General features: G+C 31.0%; 1 protein-coding gene across 11 annotated transcripts in view; it reads right to left on the minus strand.

The window, feature by feature from the left end:
• LOC107448774 (uncharacterized) overlaps positions 1-20,386 on the minus strand; it is a 98,852-nt gene that overhangs the window by 62,281 nt on the left and 16,185 nt on the right. For 2 of the 11 annotated variants that reach the window (XM_071186418.1, XM_043050328.2), the window contains exons 2-5: positions 15,636-15,897; positions 8,235-8,443; positions 5,699-5,842; positions 900-2,495 (exon numbers count right to left, since the gene is read on the minus strand). In XM_071186418.1, coding sequence (XP_071042519.1) covers positions 900-2,495; positions 5,699-5,842; positions 8,235-8,427 — 1,933 coding nt within the window. In that variant the 5' untranslated portion in view covers positions 8,428-8,443; positions 15,636-15,897. The other 9 variants (XM_071186422.1, XM_071186423.1, XM_071186419.1 and 6 more) reach the window with 8 other exon arrangements.

Consider the following 20,386-nt stretch of genomic DNA (forward strand, 5'->3'; position numbering starts at 1 on the left):
ATGTCCGACACTCACCGGTGAATGTCAACAATCACCTAGTCGTTTGGTGTATGTCCGAAATATTTGCTAAAAACCCTTACTTCTGACTTTCACCGGTGAATGTCAACAATCACATAGTCGCTTTAGTGAATGTCCGAAATATTTGTTACATTCGATTTGATATTAATTTATTCGTGGATATAATTACATTTATTCGATATTTTAATACTTACTGACGATAGATTAGAACAAACATCAGTGTTTGGAGTATCGGGCCATACATTTACATTTGTCCGGTATACATTTGCTCGGTATACCCTAGACTGATGTTTTTTTAAGGATAAGTACCACTGCCCGGTATACACCAAGTATCGGGCAAATATATACCGGACAATGGCACTTGACCTTAAGAAAACATCAGTGTAGGGTATACCGGGCAGTGGCACTTATCCTTAAAAAAACATCAGTGTAGGGTATACCGGGCACATGTATACCGGGCAGTGGCACTTAACCTTAAAAAAATATCAGTGTAGGGTATAGCGGGCACTGGCACTTAACCTTAACTGGCTCGGTATACCCTTCACTGATGTCTAATCTATCGTCATTAAGTATTAAAAAATACAATAAATATAAATATATCAAAAAAATTATTATAAAATTAGATATAACAAATATTTGGTGAATGTCCGATTCACCAAAGCGACTATGTGATTTTTAACATACACCGGTGTGGGTCCGAATGTACAAAAATGTAATGAAATATTCGATCTTTCACCTACGTTTCTGGTGTTTCTCCAAATTCACCGGTGAAAGTCAACAACCACCTACTTCGGTCATTCACCGTAACATATATACTAAATAAAAGTATTAAAAAAAATTAAATCTTAAAATTTCATTATTGTTATATGGAATGATTTTACCTATTAATGGTGAAGCTGTGAAGATTAGAGGTCCACTTAATACATATCTTGAAGCTATAGCCATCGACTGCATCTCCTCGGGAACACAACTAAATACCATGCCTGGAAATATAGCAGTCAAGGCACCACACGATATAGCAAAAGTCAATGCTCCCAACATCATCACCCAAAAGTCTGCAGACCACAAAATACAACTACATGTAAGACCCATAAGACTAAAACATATCACTGAGTAATTAGATAATGTTAAATACCCTAAGTCTGTCACCCAACCGAAGCTGACACGGCCAATGATTTCAACAAATGGATGCATCATTAAAAAATAGACTTCATTATATCTTGGTATTCCTTTGTCTCGTGAGTAATCAATCATTGTCGTCGTCACTAGAACTGTCACATAATTATGTATACCAGTGCAAAACATTATAATTAAAAAGGGGAGGTTCAGAAACACTTTAAGAAATGCAAATTTACTTTTTTTGTGTGGTTTTGGATTGTGTGACCTGTTTGAAATCGCTGACACTTCTGGATTATTCTCTATCGGTGCAACCACGCAAGTTGTAATCATTTGTTTATATTGTGTCATATCAGGTAGTTTTGGATCATTTTCTAAATCGGAATGTATGTACGAAACCGTCTTCATTTCTGGAAGGAGGCTTGTTTTGACAGCATCGTCGCTATCAGAATCATCACTGCAATCTTGAGGCTGTAGAATAGCTTCATTTATTTCCAATATATCTGAGATTTCAGCGCCATGATTTAATGTATTAGTCTCACGATTCTCATTGCCTACATTGCTGATACTTGAGCAACTTTTTTCAGAAGCTGATTGATTGTACACGTGAGACTGTAGAGAGAGTTTAGAAGTATCCAAACTATCATTATCTTTAATACCATCGGGTTGTTCTTTACTTAGATCACAATCATTAGTTTTATTATCAGCTTTGGTACCTTTAAAAACTGTAATGGTATCGTCTAACTTTCCCTTTTCAAGTTCTAATCTAGACGGCTCTGATATCTTAGTAACAAAATGTGGAAGAAGTGTCTGATTGTTTATAGAAAGCTGCTCTGATACATTATTATCTTCTGAATCAGGGAGAAGTTTATAATTGTTTATAGGAATCTGCTCTAATGTATTAATATCCTCTGCTGAATCAGGAAGAGATTTCTGATTGTTTACTCTCATCTCTGTTATTTTGTTAGCTGAGTCAGAAAGAGATGTTTGATTGTTTATAGATATTTTCTCCGAAGTACTATTATTCGAGTCAAGGGGAGATTTTTGATTTTTTTCACGTAACTTCTCTTGATGGACAAGCTCGTTATTCCTCTTCATGGTTTCAATGATTTTATCTTGTACTAAACCTGCTTTTTGGATGAGCATGCTGATTGGCACCGCATGAAGCATAAGTGCTGATACAATTAAAAACGTTCCAGGTAAACCATATTTTTCCAGAAGGAATACAGCAAGGGGTGGAACAAGAATTGCTCCCAAACACGATCCAGCTTGAGAAATTCCATTTGCTGAGTTAATATTTTTGTTGAAATATTTCTTTACTATGGTTGGAAGAAATGTATTACTTCCTGTCATACCTATACCTGTAACGAAATACAAATTATGTAATTATAATAATAAGCATATCTGTATTTCAATTAAATATTTTAGAAAGGAACTTAATTTTAATAACTAAAAAAGTTATAACAAAAATATTTATCAAAACACATAAGGTATTACATTCTAAAGTAAATTAGTAGCAAAAATTTTGATTAAAAAAATTTGTATTGGTTTCTTGATACTTCTTAAATGAAATTTATTCTTACTCAACATTGACGTTCAAATATCTTTGACGCTTTGGAATAATCTTCATCGCATTGGGATTTTTCACCATCTAAACTGCCGATGTAATTTGGCAGAGCCTATGAATAGAGACCATCTCCACTGTTGCTCATCACTCCATGGCGACTCTGAGACGGCACTGTATTGGCGAGCAAGAGAACCTTTAATGATGACTGAACTTTTAATGATGGCAATGACTTCGGTCAATTTATTTTATGCCAACTGTTATACTCTGAATTTGTTGTTTTAATTATTTCCTTGTATTGCCTTGCTATTGGAAATAAATAAAAAAAAACATTGACGTTTAAAAAAAAAAAGATCAAAACTCGTTTTTTATTGTCGTAAAAATGTTTTCAAAGGAATTTAAGGCACTTTGAAAAAATGAAATAAGATAATGAGAACAGGATGCCTTCTATGTTGTTTAATTAGATTGAATTGAAAGCCCTATGTTTGAGAACCCCTACTCTATATAGTGGTACTTTGAGTAACTGCTAAAATCATTAAATAAAATTTAAAAATAAATAATGCTAATAATAATAATAATAATAGAAACATGATATAACTCTAAAGCGCCCCTTGAAGATATTTCTTCATCTGAATCTGTTACTGTTTTCAAATGTTGCCAGTTACAAAGCATCTTTACTCTAAACGAAAAAGAAATTGCCATCCATTGGGTAATATCACAATATGTTCGTCAGGGAAATAAAAGAGCAGACTTCTTGGCAAAGAGAAGAATCAACGATTCTCAAATGAGTGCTGACAAGCAGGCTTTAGGCAGTTTAGATCAACCAACCAACATGTTGCTCCTCTCAGCAAGATGGTAAAGGGTTGCTTTGGACAATAACACACACTCTCAGCTGCTTTCGTAGATCTAAAATCTGAATATGACATAATTTTCAGGGAAAGTCTTTTGTTGAAAAAGTATAATATTGGTATCCAATCGAATAAGTTTCAATGGTACAGAAGTTTTCTTGGTCAGCGTATATGTAGAGTATACTTCAAGAACAGCTTCTCACATCTTAATAACCTTAAAACTGGACTACCTCAGGGAGCCGAAACTAAGTATTTACTTTTTCACATGCAATATATATAAACAATCTTATTGCTGAGTTGCTGAATATTAGTACTGTCAAATCTTTACTTTATACAGACAATTTGGTTGTCTGAACTGAAAATCCTAAGAAACAAGCTAAACTACTATCTATAACTACTTTTAATCAGGCTCTAATTAAATTAAGTGATTGGTGTCATGTCAATGATATGGAAATAAATTTAGCGAAAACTGTATATCAAACCTCACGCATCAACCGATCAAGCTGAACTAACTTCACCAAAACTTCTCTGTTCTTCAGACCAACTACTTCTCTTATATGGGTGTTATTTTTGACTGACGTGGAAAGAACACGTTGGAGACATATTGGAATCTAAGAGGCTTACTTTAATGAAAAGAATTGATGGCTCTAAGTGGGGATGCTGTAGTACAACCCTGGACTTGACTTTTAATTCCTACATTTTGCCACTACTCACTTACTGTTCCGAACATCTGGTGTCACCAAGTAAAAAGGATATTGATTCTCTAAGAAGATTTCAAAACAAAGACCTTCGGCTTATTACGGAAGAAGTTAAAACAATCCCGATTGATGCGCTTTTGATAATCACCCAAGATTTTAACATTAAATCAGTTATAGAAGAGAGGGCACTAATTTTATGGGAAAAGTTTGCAAGACGACTAGATTGCCTTCCCTTTTGGAATAATTCTTTGCTATCATCTACTTGGAATCTTAAAATCTAAAATGGTTTCCTTCTGAGAGTTATCGAAACAAAAGAACAAATAGGATTGAACTGGAAAAAGGATAATCTCATCAAGTCACAATGTCCGAGTGAAGGAAAAAAGTACGTGGTTAGAACAAACCTGTCAAATGAGGTTCCTAAGAAAGAAATTAATAACTTAATACTAAAAGCTACAGTTTTAGAGACTATCCATGAGCTGTACCCAGATAATGAATGGCTGCACGCACGTGTTTACAGGTGGCTCCATGGTGTCTGACAGTATTAATACTGACTCTGGGTTCTCCTGTAGGCTATTCTTATTTTAAACTCCTGTAGGAAGATATAAAACAGCTTATGATACGGAGATCTCTGCAATTCAAATCGCCTTGGCATAGCTACAATGTCAATTAAAAAATTCTCAAGGTCCGTCATACTATTATGCCCTCCTGACTATTGCTTCATCTGAGACTCCGATGTCAACTCGTATTTTAAATATTTGTTTAGCCTTGATATAATTGAAAACCATAAAGAAGTTGCATTTCAGTGGGTGCCAGCGCACTGTGAACTCCAGGGAAATGAAACAGCTGATTTCCTAGCAAAGATGGCAACCACAATTTCTCAAATAGCAAAAAGACAAATTCCTTTTCATACCGTGAAGCGGCTATTAAAAAAATATATTCGAGAGAATTTTTGTTGTAATATAAGGGTGGCAAATAAAGACAAGAAATGGATAGAGGAAACCACAAATATTCCATTGCCTAATCAGTTCCTACTTTTCTCCTCGCTACTACCCACGATTGCCTCTCCAAGCATTTAGAAAACCCTTTCAAGTCCTCTCTGCCAACTGTGCAGCATTCGTGAAGAAATGGACACGAACCGATTGAGCTATTGCCTTACACTTGTGGGAGAAATACTGGAGATCCCGACACAAGATGAACGATTTATAGACTTACTGTGGTTTCAGTTTAGTTACTGTTGTCTCTGCTTCTCATTCTAATTTTTTGGTTTGTTTTTCTGCCTACAGTTGTCTGCTAATCTGCATTAGAGATATATAAAAAAAATTCTGTTTCAAAACTTTTTAGCGTTTATTCCAAAAATATTCTCAGTCTTATACTATTCATAAGTTTCGCATATATTATAAAATTTAAAAAAAAGTCAACACAATTTACTTCCAGAAAAAATAAATATTTCTCACCAAATATTAATCCTAAATATATGGACAAAGTGACAATATTGTGTGCAAAGAAACATGCTCCAAATCCAATAGCAGCAATGATTGTCCCATATAATGTTATGTTCTCAGGACTGAATTTTTCTCCCAAAACTCCACAAAAAGGTCCTTTAAATAAATACGATAACAGTTTTATAATTAAACAATCAATTTAAACAAAATCTTCCTTTTTACTCTCAATCAAAATAAAGTTGAAAATAAGAGTTCAATCCAAAATAATTTGTTCACTAATAATGAGAGTAATACATACTAAAAATATGCTAATTAAACAAAGCGAATAATCTGCAGTGCTCAAAATAAAAAAAATGGAGCATCTTGAATAACGTTTGATCTAATGGTCAAATATTTACAACTTAATCTTAAGTGTTCGAGGGCGTGACCAGAAGTATACTAATTAATTATATCAGACTATATTTTAAGTTATGAAATCAGACACAAAAATCATACTTTCCCTGCATAAACATTCTTTTTACAGACAGATTCGGATTCGACGGAAGTAACATAGTTATTATAGATTTAGTAACAGAGCTACTTCGATTATTTAGCATTAAGAAGAACATAATATGTTCTTTTTAATATTTTTTCAGGTTATGAAAAAAATGTATTCATTCAACAGTCAAAAAATATGGAATTTAAATATTTATAAAAAATATTAGTTTTCAGAGTATTTTTTAACTTAATCTTTTTTTTGTTGTTGTTATTAATGATGTTATTATTAATTATTAAATTAAAACTAAAACAATTAGCAAAATCTAAATAAATCATTTGTTTTCTTAAAAAAATAATAGCATGAAAGTAGAAGATAGGGAAAGTAATCAGAGTCGGTCTTAATTACTTCTTGACTTTTTGCCATTCATCATTGCTGATGCTGTTACGAATAAAAACAGTCACCATGAGCACTCTCAGAGTTATCTGTGACTTGGGAATATGTGGTTTCAATTTTTATGTTTTCAAAACTCATTTTAATGTTTACCACAATTCTGATTTTATATAAATGTCGTTAATTGATTATATGCTGCCAATAATAGTGTTCTAAGTTGCCGAAGATTGTATTCTAAATAACTGCGGCTTGCTCAATGGGCAATAAGCTTCAATTTTATGAGAGTTTAAAAATTCCGTCATGAATAGTATTAGGCTTGGATGGTTGAGAGGGTAGAGCGCCCATTTTCCAAAAACGTGGCTTTAATTTTATTCCTGGTGATGACTGGTTGATTCACACATTGTTCGCTTCTCAGTCTGCAGCACAGACTCAGAATATCTCCAATGAAATGCGATTGAATGAATGCGATTGATTGAAATGCAATGAATGCGATTCGTGGGTTTGCTATCTAGCTAATGGAATCACGGTTTCATGGTTTTTCTATCCACGTAACGTGGATCTACACAAACTTAAGCGAAATTGTATTTTATACTTGAAGATTGTACTGGTTGGAGGAATGAATTAATGAAATGAAGTGTTCTTTTTACAATTAGCCGCTACGTATTGTTGATTGGGTAGGAGATTATTTAAAACTATGCTTAACAAACGCAAAAACTTACTCTTTGATGTGTATTATTTTAGCTTGAGTTGTTCAAATACATACTTTTATACAATGCAATTTTTTTTTACCTGTGCTCAGTATTTTTCTTTAAAGTCAGTATCACGTAGGTACATTTTAAAGTTAAATGTATTTTAAAAGTAGGATGTGAATTTTAACCTCAGATTGTAGTTACTATTGATAAATGGTTAACTAGCTTTGTCGAGGGAGAAGATTAAGAAATGCTCTAAATCTTAAATCAGACATTTTGCATCTTCCCTAAAACTTATGTTGTGCATGCACTCCAGTAATATCTTTGGATCATCAACATCACTACGGATGATTCAAGACCGTTGCTAACAGACTATTAGTGTAGCTTTAGTGAAAAAAAGGAACATTTTTAAAACTAAAATCACACGCATGCACAGTTTTAACATGATCAAAGTTATATTGTGGGGAAAAAAATTAGATGCACAACGTATAAAAATCTCATAAATTCACATCTATTTCAGTTTTACATTTTCAACTTTAACTGAAAGACTATTACTTATTTAAACGTATCTCCAAGACGTCCTACAATGATTTAAGTCGAAACTGTAATTGAAGCTGTTTTTCTGCCTGTCTCATAATCAATCTCATAAAGCCAAATATGCTTCAATTTTAAATTTTCAACTTTCATTGTAAAAGCATTACAATTAATTTATTCTTCCCTTCAAGATATCTTACAATGACTAAAGTCAATATTGATATGGAACCTGTTTTTTTATTTGTCTCGGAGTTTACCTCATAAATTCAATTCATGCGTCAATTTTACATTTTTAGAGCATTACTTCTAATTTATATTTTCAAGAAATCTTACGATGACTAAAATCTAAATTGGAATTCAGGTTGTTTCTCTGTTTGTCTCGTAATCAACCTCCACGTAGGCTTTAATTTTACATTTTAACTTTCATTGAAATTTCATTTTACTAATTTATACGTACCTCCGAGACATCTTACAATGATAAAAATCAGAATTGGAAGTGAAGCTGTTTCTCTGTCAGTTTCGTAGTACTCAACAATCGACACATACATCAATCCAGCTATCCTGTGTGGAGTTTGAGATGTGCAGTTGATGATGCAACTTCCAATGGTTACTATCCAGCTCATGTAGCTTTCGAAGCCTATTAATTTCATCTTTATGTCGCCTTTTCTGAAAATAAAAAAGCATATATTTTCAAATGCATTTAAAAAGGTGTATGAAAATTACCAATAATTTTTTTCCTTATTTAATATTAGCTTTATGTATTGTCATCAGAGCAATAGTGTTTAGTTATAAAACTTCGCGTGTGTAGTAGTCTGAATAAGAAACCATTATTACACATTGTTATTTTGTTTTATAACCACCGTTGAGCAGCCGACCCTACTTTTTAGGCTTACTACTAGTAATGTTCAACTCCGTAGTCTTGAACCCAATTTAGAAGACAATCCAGAAATCTTGGTTCAAGTATTGGGAGAAATTTGCATTCGTGGAGGACTTTTGAATGGAACTAACACGCATTTGCGTCACATGGAAAGAAAAACCTCCCACAGTTAGCCTGACGGCAAAGGGACTCTAACCCATGATTCGTTTTCTACTGAGAATATTTTATATGTTATTGACCAAGTACATAATTTAAAAATGAGGATTTAATTCAAAGGGTAGGGATAGTTTACACAAATAATGTGACTTACCATATTCCTAGCATTGTAAAGAATTGTTTCAGGAACATTAGAGTGTCCACTCTGTTGCATTGACCCTCTGTATCATCCTATTGAGCATTTATTTGGAGAAATTATGTGAGTCATCCGCCTTCTATATCAGTGTTTCTCAACTCGATTTATTCAAAATGCCAGTAAAATATTTCAGTGCTTTATCGCGGACAGGTATGGTTAGAAATTCGGACTATTGGCCTAATTTTTACAAAAACGAAAATTCGGCACTTAAGCAATCTTTAGACTAGTTTGTTTCTGATCACTCACATACTCTCTGCAATAAAAAATTATTTTAAGCCGAAACCAATTTAAATATAAGTAACATTTATATTAATTCTAATGCTAGAATTAATTTTTATATTTTAATAATACAATAGTGAAACAGAATTATGGATTGGTAATAAAAAGAATACAAGTAAATACGAAATAAATGAGAAGGAAATAATATAAACATTAAAAAAACAAGCGTTTAACATTGACGATTAGTAAATACAAGAATCAAGCCCACTAAAACTAGAATACAATGTCCAAATAATTTCGCTAATATTGTTCTACTGAAATTCATCTAGTAATTAACGAATATGTAAAAAAAATTAAACTCCCAAGTATGAAAGTATAAGTACTGTAACGTTAAGAGTTGCAATATATGTCATGTAACTAGTTAATACCCTTAGTTCCTGGAAGCAAATACCATACAATAATCAACTGATTGTACAAGAACTGAAATAAAACAAATAAATATTTACTTTAATAAATAAATATTGCAACGAGCTTTAAATGTTTATACTTTTCAATTCGCGATCGAAACGCTCGAGTATGCCCTTTAACGGGAGCCTGAAAATATCAAGCATTAATTTATTAACTTTTCATTTAGTTCTATCAAAATCATTGGCAGAATCAGACGCCATTTTTCAGCAGCAAATAAGAAGCAAAATTTCCCTAAGGAAAAGGCCAAGAAAAAACTCTCCAGAATATTGGCAAATCTTTCAGGAACAGAACACGCCAAACATTTGAAGAAAAATTCCTCAATAATTTTTAATTTCTATTATCAACAAACTTGCAACTGTTAACTTCCGATTTCGGACTCGCATACTATTACAGATGTGTATATTACGTTAAAAGACATTTTTTATGACTTCAATCCTTTACAAATCAAAGTGAAGTCAACATTGCTTTCTTCATTCCAATCAATAAATGTGAATTCAGAACTGTAAGAGTTATAGAATATTCTTCTTCGTTATAGAATAGTGTATACTTCTGTATCTATATAATTCTGAAAACAACAATAGAAAATCATCCAAATTACTTGAAATAGTGCGATTTGTGATGATTATTAATAAATTTTTATCGTTTTCTTGGTAAGTATTTTTTATTTATGAAAGAATAACTTCAACTAGAATTCAGCTATTCTGTTTTTAAGTTACATATTAAAATTCATATCGAGATCTTATAATTATAATATTTTGCTGTGTGGTATGTTATCTAAAAGTAATGAAGGGATAAACTATGTATATATTATTTGAGAAAAAAGTTTTCAAACAAAGAACATATCATATTGGAATTCTCCGGATTTATAAATCAGGTAAGTGCTATGATTTTCATAATAAAAAATTTGCTTGTAAATTTTTTTTTTATTTATTTGATGATAGTTCTCTACAGAATGGTTTTTTACGTCTGATTAAGAACTATAAGAATAAAAAAAAGAAACTATATGACAGTTTTTTTAATTTTAATATGAGGAATTTTTAAAATCGTTTTTTATCCTGCGAATTCTTTGTTTTACGTTTTTTAGTTTATGGTTTTTAAATAAAAATTGTTGTCAAAATACTTTTTTTGAAAAATTAAATGGCATAACATTATGTGTTTATGTATACTTCCTGCATGTTCTAATGTTTAAGGTAATATGATTCTGAAAAGTATGGAATAAAAATTCGGTACTTATGTATTAAGGCCACCACAGCTACAGATTTGGCGGTTTTTGAATGCCGCCAATCTACACCTAAAATTTTTGCGACAAATCATAAAATGAAACACTTAATTTAAAATCAAAGTAGTCAATCTGATTTCGGTGGGAAAGGGGCCGATATAGAGTTTAACATAGATTCAAAACAATCTCTATTTTCCTTCACCTGATGCTTCGCTTTATTAACTCTAATAAATAAGATTTCAAATGAAATAACATTTCCAAAAAGTACGTTTACCATGATAAAGTTTCATGTCATAGGAATTGGTACATTTTCGTTCTTTGTCTGTTTTTTTTTTTTTTTTTTTTTTTTTTTTTTTTTTTTTTTTTTTTNGAAAAAATAAAATTGCATCTTGTTTTGTTTTTGGCATATCCCAAAGACGAATTTTCGTAGCACAAAAAAATGGCTTCAAAAAAGAATTGTTTTTTTTTCTTTCTGTTTGGTAACCTTCTTTACTTTACGTTTTTTAAATAATGATTTTTTTATTGAAACTTAAAATTTTTCGATAAGAATTGTTGTCAAAAAACTTTTTTTACCAAATTAAATTTTATAAAATTATGAGGCTTATGTATACTTTTTGTTCATTTTAATTTTTGAAGTAATATGATTCTTAAAACTATGGAATGTAAATTTTAAAAAAGCCTTTCATGTTATTTTATTAAATTCAGTAAAACTACTTCTCGGGAATTAGATTTTAACTCTTATAAGAATATACATATTTATTTTTATTTATGTAGAGATATTTTTCCGATGTGTTTTAGATGTTCCTTATCTAAAAACAAGAAATATTATTTTGTTTTCTTTTCCATAAGAAAAAATATCAAAAACTTCTCTTTTTTAAATTTAATAAGCCACAATAAAGAAGGAACGTTACAATGCTACACGCTACATTAATGAAGTCTCCAGCGTAACTGAATGACTGTTCATATAGAAATCGCAGGTATTCGTCTCATACAACAACGCCCCCTACAGTTCATTGCGATAGCGAATGAAGTATCACTTTAAGATTTTCCTGAAACTCAAAAGCAAGAATTTTATTTTGAAAATCGTATTACGTCACTTTTAACATTCAACAACAACTAAGTGCTTGTAAAGTTTATAACTATCCCTTTACATCAGTTGATAAGATTAAACTTTCTATGGATTTTCGGCTGAGCTAATTTAAATATTAGATAATGATTTGAAATGAAATCTTGAATTAAAAAAAATGGTCATTCCATTCGTCAAACTTCCTTGAAAAAACAGTGCAAAAAAGAAAGGAAAAAACACTTACCATTGATTTTGCTCACACGAAATGAAAAATAATATTTTGAATAAAAGAATATTAGTGTGATTTAAACGAGTACAAACTTTTGATCTTGATAAAATAAGAGTTATTTCAAGGCTCACCTGTTTAAAGAGAACTGATAACGGAAGTAAACATAAGGGTTGCTGTTTGATCGCCAACGTTTGCCTCTTCAACGGTTTCTTCGCTGAATGGGCGATTTCGTTTGAATCGACAGAGCTTTCGCTTTTATAGAAAAGCGATATTCGGTTTTTCATACCTTCAAATTGGATAAGAAAGTGCAAAATTAAAATACGTTTCTAATTGTTTCAGTAAACACATAATTTTACTTTGAGAATAGTTTTGATGTAGTTTTTTTTTAAAGTTTAAATTAAATTAATTTTAATATACTTTACATAAATATCTATGAAAAGCATAACTTTTATAATTCCATCGTAAAAGTCGTATAGAATAGAAAAAATATATTAAAAAAATACTTTTTATTTTCATAATTAAAATTTTTTTAAAATTTTTTATAAGTTAAATATTTAAAATAGTTTTATGTTTCACCGATTGATTTAAAAATATATTTGAAGGAACTGCATTTATTTGTATTTTTAAACTGTTATCCTTATTTTTCTAATGGAAGTATTACGAAAATAATTACACTAAAAGAAACTTGGAACTTTTTTATATATCTCACAAAATCTTTTGTTAAGAAAAATATACCTACTTAACCTATAAAAAAAGCAGTTTGTAAACCTTGAATTCTATAGGTTTTTGAAAATAGAATGAAGTATCAAAATTATTTAATTTTACGTAACATTTGAATTTCTGTAATTAATTAACAACTGTACCGAAAACAAAAATAATTATATTAAACTACGCAGAAAAGAACAGAATTTTAAGAATTACTGTATTAACGATGAATTAATCATGGATAATAACGAATAATTATATCATTAAAAATTAAACATATCTCAGGATTCACTCTCAGAACTTGTAGAATCCTCGTCGTTGGAATATTTATTTATGACTTGAGAATTAACAGTGTTTTCGATGGCTTCGTCCAAATCCCACATCTCTTTTTCGATTTTCTGAGTATGCTCAATGCAATTTTTCCACTTTTCAACTCCAATTTCATTTAAACTTCTCATGCACAATCCTTCTACTTCCGATAACTTGAAAGTTTTGTCTTCTTTGGTCACTAAACCTTTCATTTGGGCTCAAATCAGCTCAATTGGATTCAATTCAGCGTGATAGGGGGGAAGCCTTAAAATCATTATATTATTGCGTCTAGCAAGTTCATCCACCACGAATTTGTGAAATCTGTGCTTATGAGCCTTCATTATATCCAGTAGTTATGTTTTTAGCATACCTTGTTCCTCACTAACAATGTTTTTAGATTTTAGCCAGTCTTTAATTACTTGCTTTGGCGATGAATGTGTAAGGAATTTTTTCTTCTTTACGAGAGTGATATGGTGCATTGTCCATCACAACGGCAGAGTTCGGCTCTAGAAAGGGTAGAATTTTCTCGAACCATTCTTCGAAACACGCTGCATTCATATCCTTAAGAGGACGCAATACCTACCCTCTCAATGCCAGCTGCTAATGCTTTTTCTATGGGAGCTTCATTTGCTAATAACTTTTTTGCATTTTGATATTTTGGAAAAATTCTTTCAGCATTTGAAAGTTCATAGTTTACTCTAAGGTCTTATGAAATCACTTTTTGTTTTACCATAAATTTTAAATTATTAATGGAGTTTAAATATCGGTAATAGAGACATCTTCTTGAAATCCGTTTTTTATCAAAATTCATTTAGTAAATCCTTATTTTTGAGTTCACTTACTCGAACTATACATTTCAAGCTACCAGAAGAAATAACTAGTAATTATTTTCTTCNCATATAGTATAAGAGTATATAGTTATATGACAGATTTTTTTAATTTTAATATGAGGAATTTTTAAAATCGTTTTTTATCCAGCGAATTCTTTGTTTTACGTTTTTTAGTTTATGGTTTTTAGATAAAAATTGGTGTCAAAATACTTTTTTTGAAAAATGAAATGGTATAACATTATGTGTTTATGTATACTTCTTGCATATTCTAATGTTTAAGGTAATATGATTCTGAAAAGTATGGAATAAAAATTCGGTGCTTATGTATTAACGCCACCGCACTACAGATTTGGCGGTTTTCAAGTGCCGCCAATCTACACCTAAAATTTTTGCGACAGATCATAAAATGAAACACTTTATTTAAAATCAAAGTAGTCAATCTGATTTCGGTGGGAAATTGGCCGATATAGAGTTTAACATAGATTCAAAACAATCTCTATTTTCTTTCACCTGATGCTTCGCTTTATTAACTCTAATAAATAAGATTCCAAATGAAATAATATTTCCAAAAAGTACGTTTACCAAGATAAAGTTTCATGTCATGGGAATTGGTACAATTTCGTTCTTTTTTTTTTGGTAAAATATTTCGCTCCTGAAAAAAAAATTGCATCTTGTTTTGTTTTTGGCAAATCCCGAAGACGAATTTTCGTAGCACAAAAAAATGGCTTCAAGAAAGAATTGCTTTTTTTTTTGTTTCGTAAGCATTCCTTATTTTAGTTTTTTAAATAAGAATTTTTTATTGAAACTTAAAATTTTTCGATAAGAATTGTTGTCAAAAAACTTTTTTTACCAAATTAAATTTTATATAATTATGAGGCTTACGTATACTTTTTATTCATTTTAATTTTTGAAGTAATATGATTCTTAAAACTACGGAATGTGAAGTTTAAATAGGCCTTTCATGTTATTTCATTAAATTCAGTAAAACTATTTCTCGGGAATTAGGTTTTAACTCTTATAAAAATATACATATTTCTTTCTATTTTTGTAGAAATATTTTTCCGATGTGTTTTGGATGTTTCTTCTCTAAAGACAAGAAATACCATTTTGTTTTCTTTTCCATAAGAAAGAATGTCAAACATTTTTCTTTTTTAAATTTAGTAAGTCACAATAAAGAAGGAACGTCGCAATGCTACACGCTACTTTCAAGACGTCTCTAGAGTAACTGAATGACTGTTCATATAGAAATCGCAGGTATTCGTCTCATACAACAACGCCCCCTACAGTTCGTTGCGATGGCGAATTAAGTATCGCTTTAAGATTTTCCTGAAACTCAAAAGCAAGAATTTTATTTTGAAAATCGTATTACGTCACTTTTAACATTCAACAACAACGAAGCGCTTGTAAAGTTTATAACTATCGCTCTACATCAGTTGATGAGATTAAACTTTCTATGGATTTTCGGCTGAGCTAATTTAAATATTAGATAATGAGTTGAAATGAAATTTTGAATAAAAAAAATGGTTACCATTCGTCAAACTTCCTTGAAAAAACAATGCAAAAAAGAAAGAAAAAAGCACTTACCATTGATTTTGCTCACACGAAAAGAAAAAGAATATTTTGCTATTAGTGTGATTTATACGAGTTCAAACTTTTGATCTTGATAAAATATGAGTTATTTCAAGGCTCACCTGTTCAAAGAGAACTGATAGCGGAAGTAAACATAAGGGTTACTGTTTGATCGCCAACGTTTGCCTCTTCAACATTTCCTTCGCTGAATGGGCGATTTCGTTTGAATCGACAGAGCTTTCGCTTTTATAGAAAAGCGATATTCGGTTTTTCATACCTTCAAATTAGATAAGAAAGAGCAAAATTAGAATACCTTTCTAATTGTTTCAGTAAACACATAATTTTACTTTGAGAATAGTTTTAATGTAGTTTTTATTTTTATTTTTTAAGTTTAAATTAAATTAGTTTTAATATGTTTTGCATAAATATCTATGCAAAACATAACTTTTATAATTCCATCGTAAAAGTTGTATAGAATTGAAAGAATATATTAAAAAAAAAACTTTTTATTTTCATAATTAAAATTTTTTTTAAAATTTATTGTAAGTTAAATAATATTTAAAATAGTTTTATGTTTCACCGATTGATTTAAAAATATATTTGAAGGAACTGCATTTATTTGTATTTTTAAACTGTTATCTTTATTTTTCTAAGGAAAATATTACGAAAATAATCACACTAAAGGAAACTTTAAACTTTTTTATATGTCTCACAAAATCTTTTGTTAAGTGCAGCAACCCTTTTTTTTTATAGGTTAAGTGGGTACTTAACCTATAAAAAAAAGCAGTTTGGAAACTTCGAATTCAATAGGTTTTTGAAAATAGAATGAAGTATCAAAATTATTTAATTTTACGTAACATTTGAATTTCTGTATATAATTAAAAACTGCATCGAAAACAAAAATAATTATATTAAACTATGCAGAAAAGAACAAAATTTTAAGAATTACTGTATAAACGATGAATTAATCATGGATAATAACGAATAATTATATCATTAAAAATGAAACTTATCTCATGATTCACTCTCAGAACTTGTAGAATCCTCGTCGTTGGAATTGATATTTATTACTAGAGAATTAACAGTGTTTTCGATGGCTTCGTCCAAATCCCACATCTCTTTTACGATTTTCTGAGTATGCTCAATGCAATTTTTCCACTTTTCAACTCCAATTTCATTTAAACTTCTCATGCGCAATCCTTCTACTTCCGATAACTTGAAAGTTTTGTTTTCTTTGGCCACTGTGACTTTCATTTGGGCTCAAATCAGATCAATTGGATTCAATTCAGCGTGATAGCCTTATAGTTCAGCCTTATAATCATTATATTATTGCGTCTAGCAAGTTCATCCACCAAGAATTTGTGAAATCTGTGCTTATGAGCCTTCATTATATCCAGTAGTTCTGATTTTAGCATTCCTTCTTCATGACTAACAATGTTTTTAGATTTTAGCCAGTCTTTAATTACTTGCTTTGTCGATGATGTGTTAGGAAATTTTTCTTCTTTACGAGAGTGATATGGTGCATTGTCCATCACAGCGATCCTTATGGTAATCCTTGTTTCTGTTCGATTTAAAAAGTAGAAGTCCTTCTTTTAAAAAGCCTGCATCGCTACCAATGTGCGTAATAAAAAGTCTCTCACCTTTGCCAAAAAGCGATTTTAATCCTGTAGACCAGTGTTTCCCAAAGTGTGGTAAGCGTACCCCCAGGGGTACGCGTTCTTATGCGAAATATCTTGCAACAAGCGAAAATTTCAAATATTTTATTTCAAAACAAAGCTAGCCATGAAAATTTACGATTACGCATTTTTCTATTGGCTATTTTTTGCAGAGATAAAGTTAATAATTTGTGGTGTCAACAACCAGTTGTGATTTTTAACGTTTGGGCAACTTTTTTATAATAAAAATTACATTCATTTTTTTATTAGTGGTGCACAGCGTTACAAAAAATTTAGAAAGGGTACTCAAAAGTCATAAGTTTGGGAAACACTGCTGTAGACGGACTAGATAAAAATGCCTGTTTTGACGAGATAATGGACGTATCATTCCACACTTTGTCTTGCGTATGTCCAGCATTCAACCATGTCTCTTAAAGTTATTATTTTATTTGTTTATTTAATGGGCGTTATGAATTTAAAATTAATAATAATTGTTAAGATTTAAAAAAAAATAGTTAAGCTTAAAATGATTTATAAGATTGATGTTTGCATCTCAATAAAATAGCGAGACAATTGAATTTTACACACATGAAATCTTAAAAAAAGTAAAAAACAGGTTGTGTATGTTACAAGGTTAGCCCACAAGAATGTATGAGGAATTAAACTAATTAATAATTAAATCAATAGAGCACGGTTGCATATTATTTCTTACATTGCGTTTAAATAGGCCGAATAGCGGTGGTACAGCATTGTCGAGCACCGAATAACCCAATAGGTCCATTGAGTCATAAATTTAGAAACAAGGGGATGAAACAAAAAGAAAACGATACAATGATAAGGAGATGCACAAAATGATAAGGAGAAATGCATATAAAAAAAATTAAGGTAGTCACATTCTTGGGAGTTCGAATATCATTTGCTATTAATAGAAATGACTACTCATCCAACATGGCGATGACACAGCGATTGCTGTATTGAAGGGGGAAAAAACACAGAGCACGGATCACTATTATATACATCTGTTTATTTGTTGTTATATCGTTTTGACACATTGGTAGATACTTTCACCAGATAACTTTCACATTTCATAAAGCACAGAGCGTTCTTAACCAAAATTTTCCGCAAGGTATCTCGAATTTTTTTTTTTTTTATCACTCAACAAAAATCTTGTCATTAAAATAATTGTCATTCTCCTATTTTCTTCGTCATGCATCGCCTTAAGAAAACTCCGTCTCGTTGTAAAATAACCAACGAGGGTCAAAACAAAAAAAGGAGTATCAGGAAAGCCAATGAAAAAAAAAGTGGGCTGTTTCTCGCCCAATCCCCTAAGGAATTATTGGCGGACAAAAGAACCAAGTAAGGGACCGTGCAACCAACACGTGGCTTTACACTCCTGTGTGAAAAGTGAAGAAAAGGTCGAAAGGGCTAAAAGGTTAAGAAACGATTTCCGACCAGAACGCAATTAAAAAATCACCTACTGTGAGAGGAAAAGAAAATGTCACAAGGATAAGGGGACTAAAACATAAAATTTTATATATTTTTATGTATACACGCCTTGACCAGCGGATGCAGCTGCAAAAGGGGTGTAAATGAGAGGCGAACATACATAAACCCTATCTCCCAACTGACCAAGGGAGGCACAGGTGCCAGCTGCAGAGAAGAGAAGTAAAAGGAGGGTGCAGAAATAGTATCAAGTTACAGTTGGTAAAGAATAAGATTGGGGAAAATACTTTAAGGCAGTGCATGACTGAATAAAAGAAAAAACCAGTAATAAACAATTATAAATAAATTAATATAGCTTAATTAAAATATAAAACATAATAAAAATCTGTGAAAGTTAATAATTGATAAGGATATGCAGTATTCAAACATATACATTGTAAATTGATAACAGATTTAATTATAAACTGAACGTTAATGAAGTTAAGAGCAGGAACTCGTAAACAAGAAATTAAGAGTTAAGAGGACAAAAGTAAAGCAATTTAAAAAAACTTAAATAAATTAAGGAGAGTATGAAGTTGTGATAATTAACATTATCACACATGTCTCATCCATATAATAAATTTTTCTTCCTTCTTGTCTCATTCTGTTAATTGTTCTTAAATATCTTCGCCTCCACAAAATTATTTCATCGTTTTCAATGAGTGAGCTGTTCCGTCCTCGTTTTTAAGGTTTGAAGCCTAATTTTTTAAACAGGGAATAAAATGTCGTTCTTTTAAAGTTTGGTAAATCAGAATCATCGTTCACAGCTTTGAGAACTTTGTTTATTGTCGGAATTTCGTTACGGCGGAAAAAAATCATGAACTTTTCTTCTTACAGCATTTTTGTCGAAATCGTCAATGTCATCCAAAAAAGTTTTACGAGATTTAGGCCTCTTCGGTGAATGTAATATGTCATCCCTTTTATATTCTTTACTAATTCTGAGAACAGAAGCTGTGCTAAATCCCGATCCAGAAGCCGCATGGTCAGCCACATCAATGATTGGAACATCTGGTTTTGAATGCACTTCTGTTTCATAAATGTTCAATATTATTTCCTTCTCAGCTTTATTTATGTAGGATTTCTTCTGTCGTTTTTTAGGGGGACTTAAATCCATCACTTTATTTTCCATATATTGCTCATGAAACACCTGCAAGAAGACACCACGGTGAAACAAACAATCCTCTAAGACAGTGGTGCGCAAACTTTTTTCGACTGCGACCCCTTTTGCAGAGAGAAAATTTTTGGCGACCCCCAGAGATAAATGTTCACAAATACGATGTATATTTCGCGCATTTCTTTCGTTTCATCGAATAAAAACATCATCATATTTGACTCATATTAATTTTATTTATAATGTTAAGAAAATACTTTTTGTATAACACAAAAATCAGTAAATTGCCCTTTAATGAGATGTATGTGGCTGCAAGTTTCTAATTATCTCATCGATGTTTGGATGTATGTTGCTAATTGCAATTCGCATATCATCTTCAGGGTTTAAACGCGAGCGGTATTTAGTTTTTATTGAAACTAGTTTGCTAAATCCAGTTTCACATAAATACGTTGATGCAAATTGTATTAACACTCTGATGGCATTAATGGAGTTTTAGGTTCAATTTCTTTTCTACTGCG

This window comes from Parasteatoda tepidariorum, chromosome 10 (assembly GCF_043381705.1).
Source record: "Parasteatoda tepidariorum isolate YZ-2023 chromosome 10, CAS_Ptep_4.0, whole genome shotgun sequence".
Lineage (NCBI taxonomy): Eukaryota > Metazoa > Arthropoda > Arachnida > Araneae > Theridiidae > Parasteatoda > Parasteatoda tepidariorum.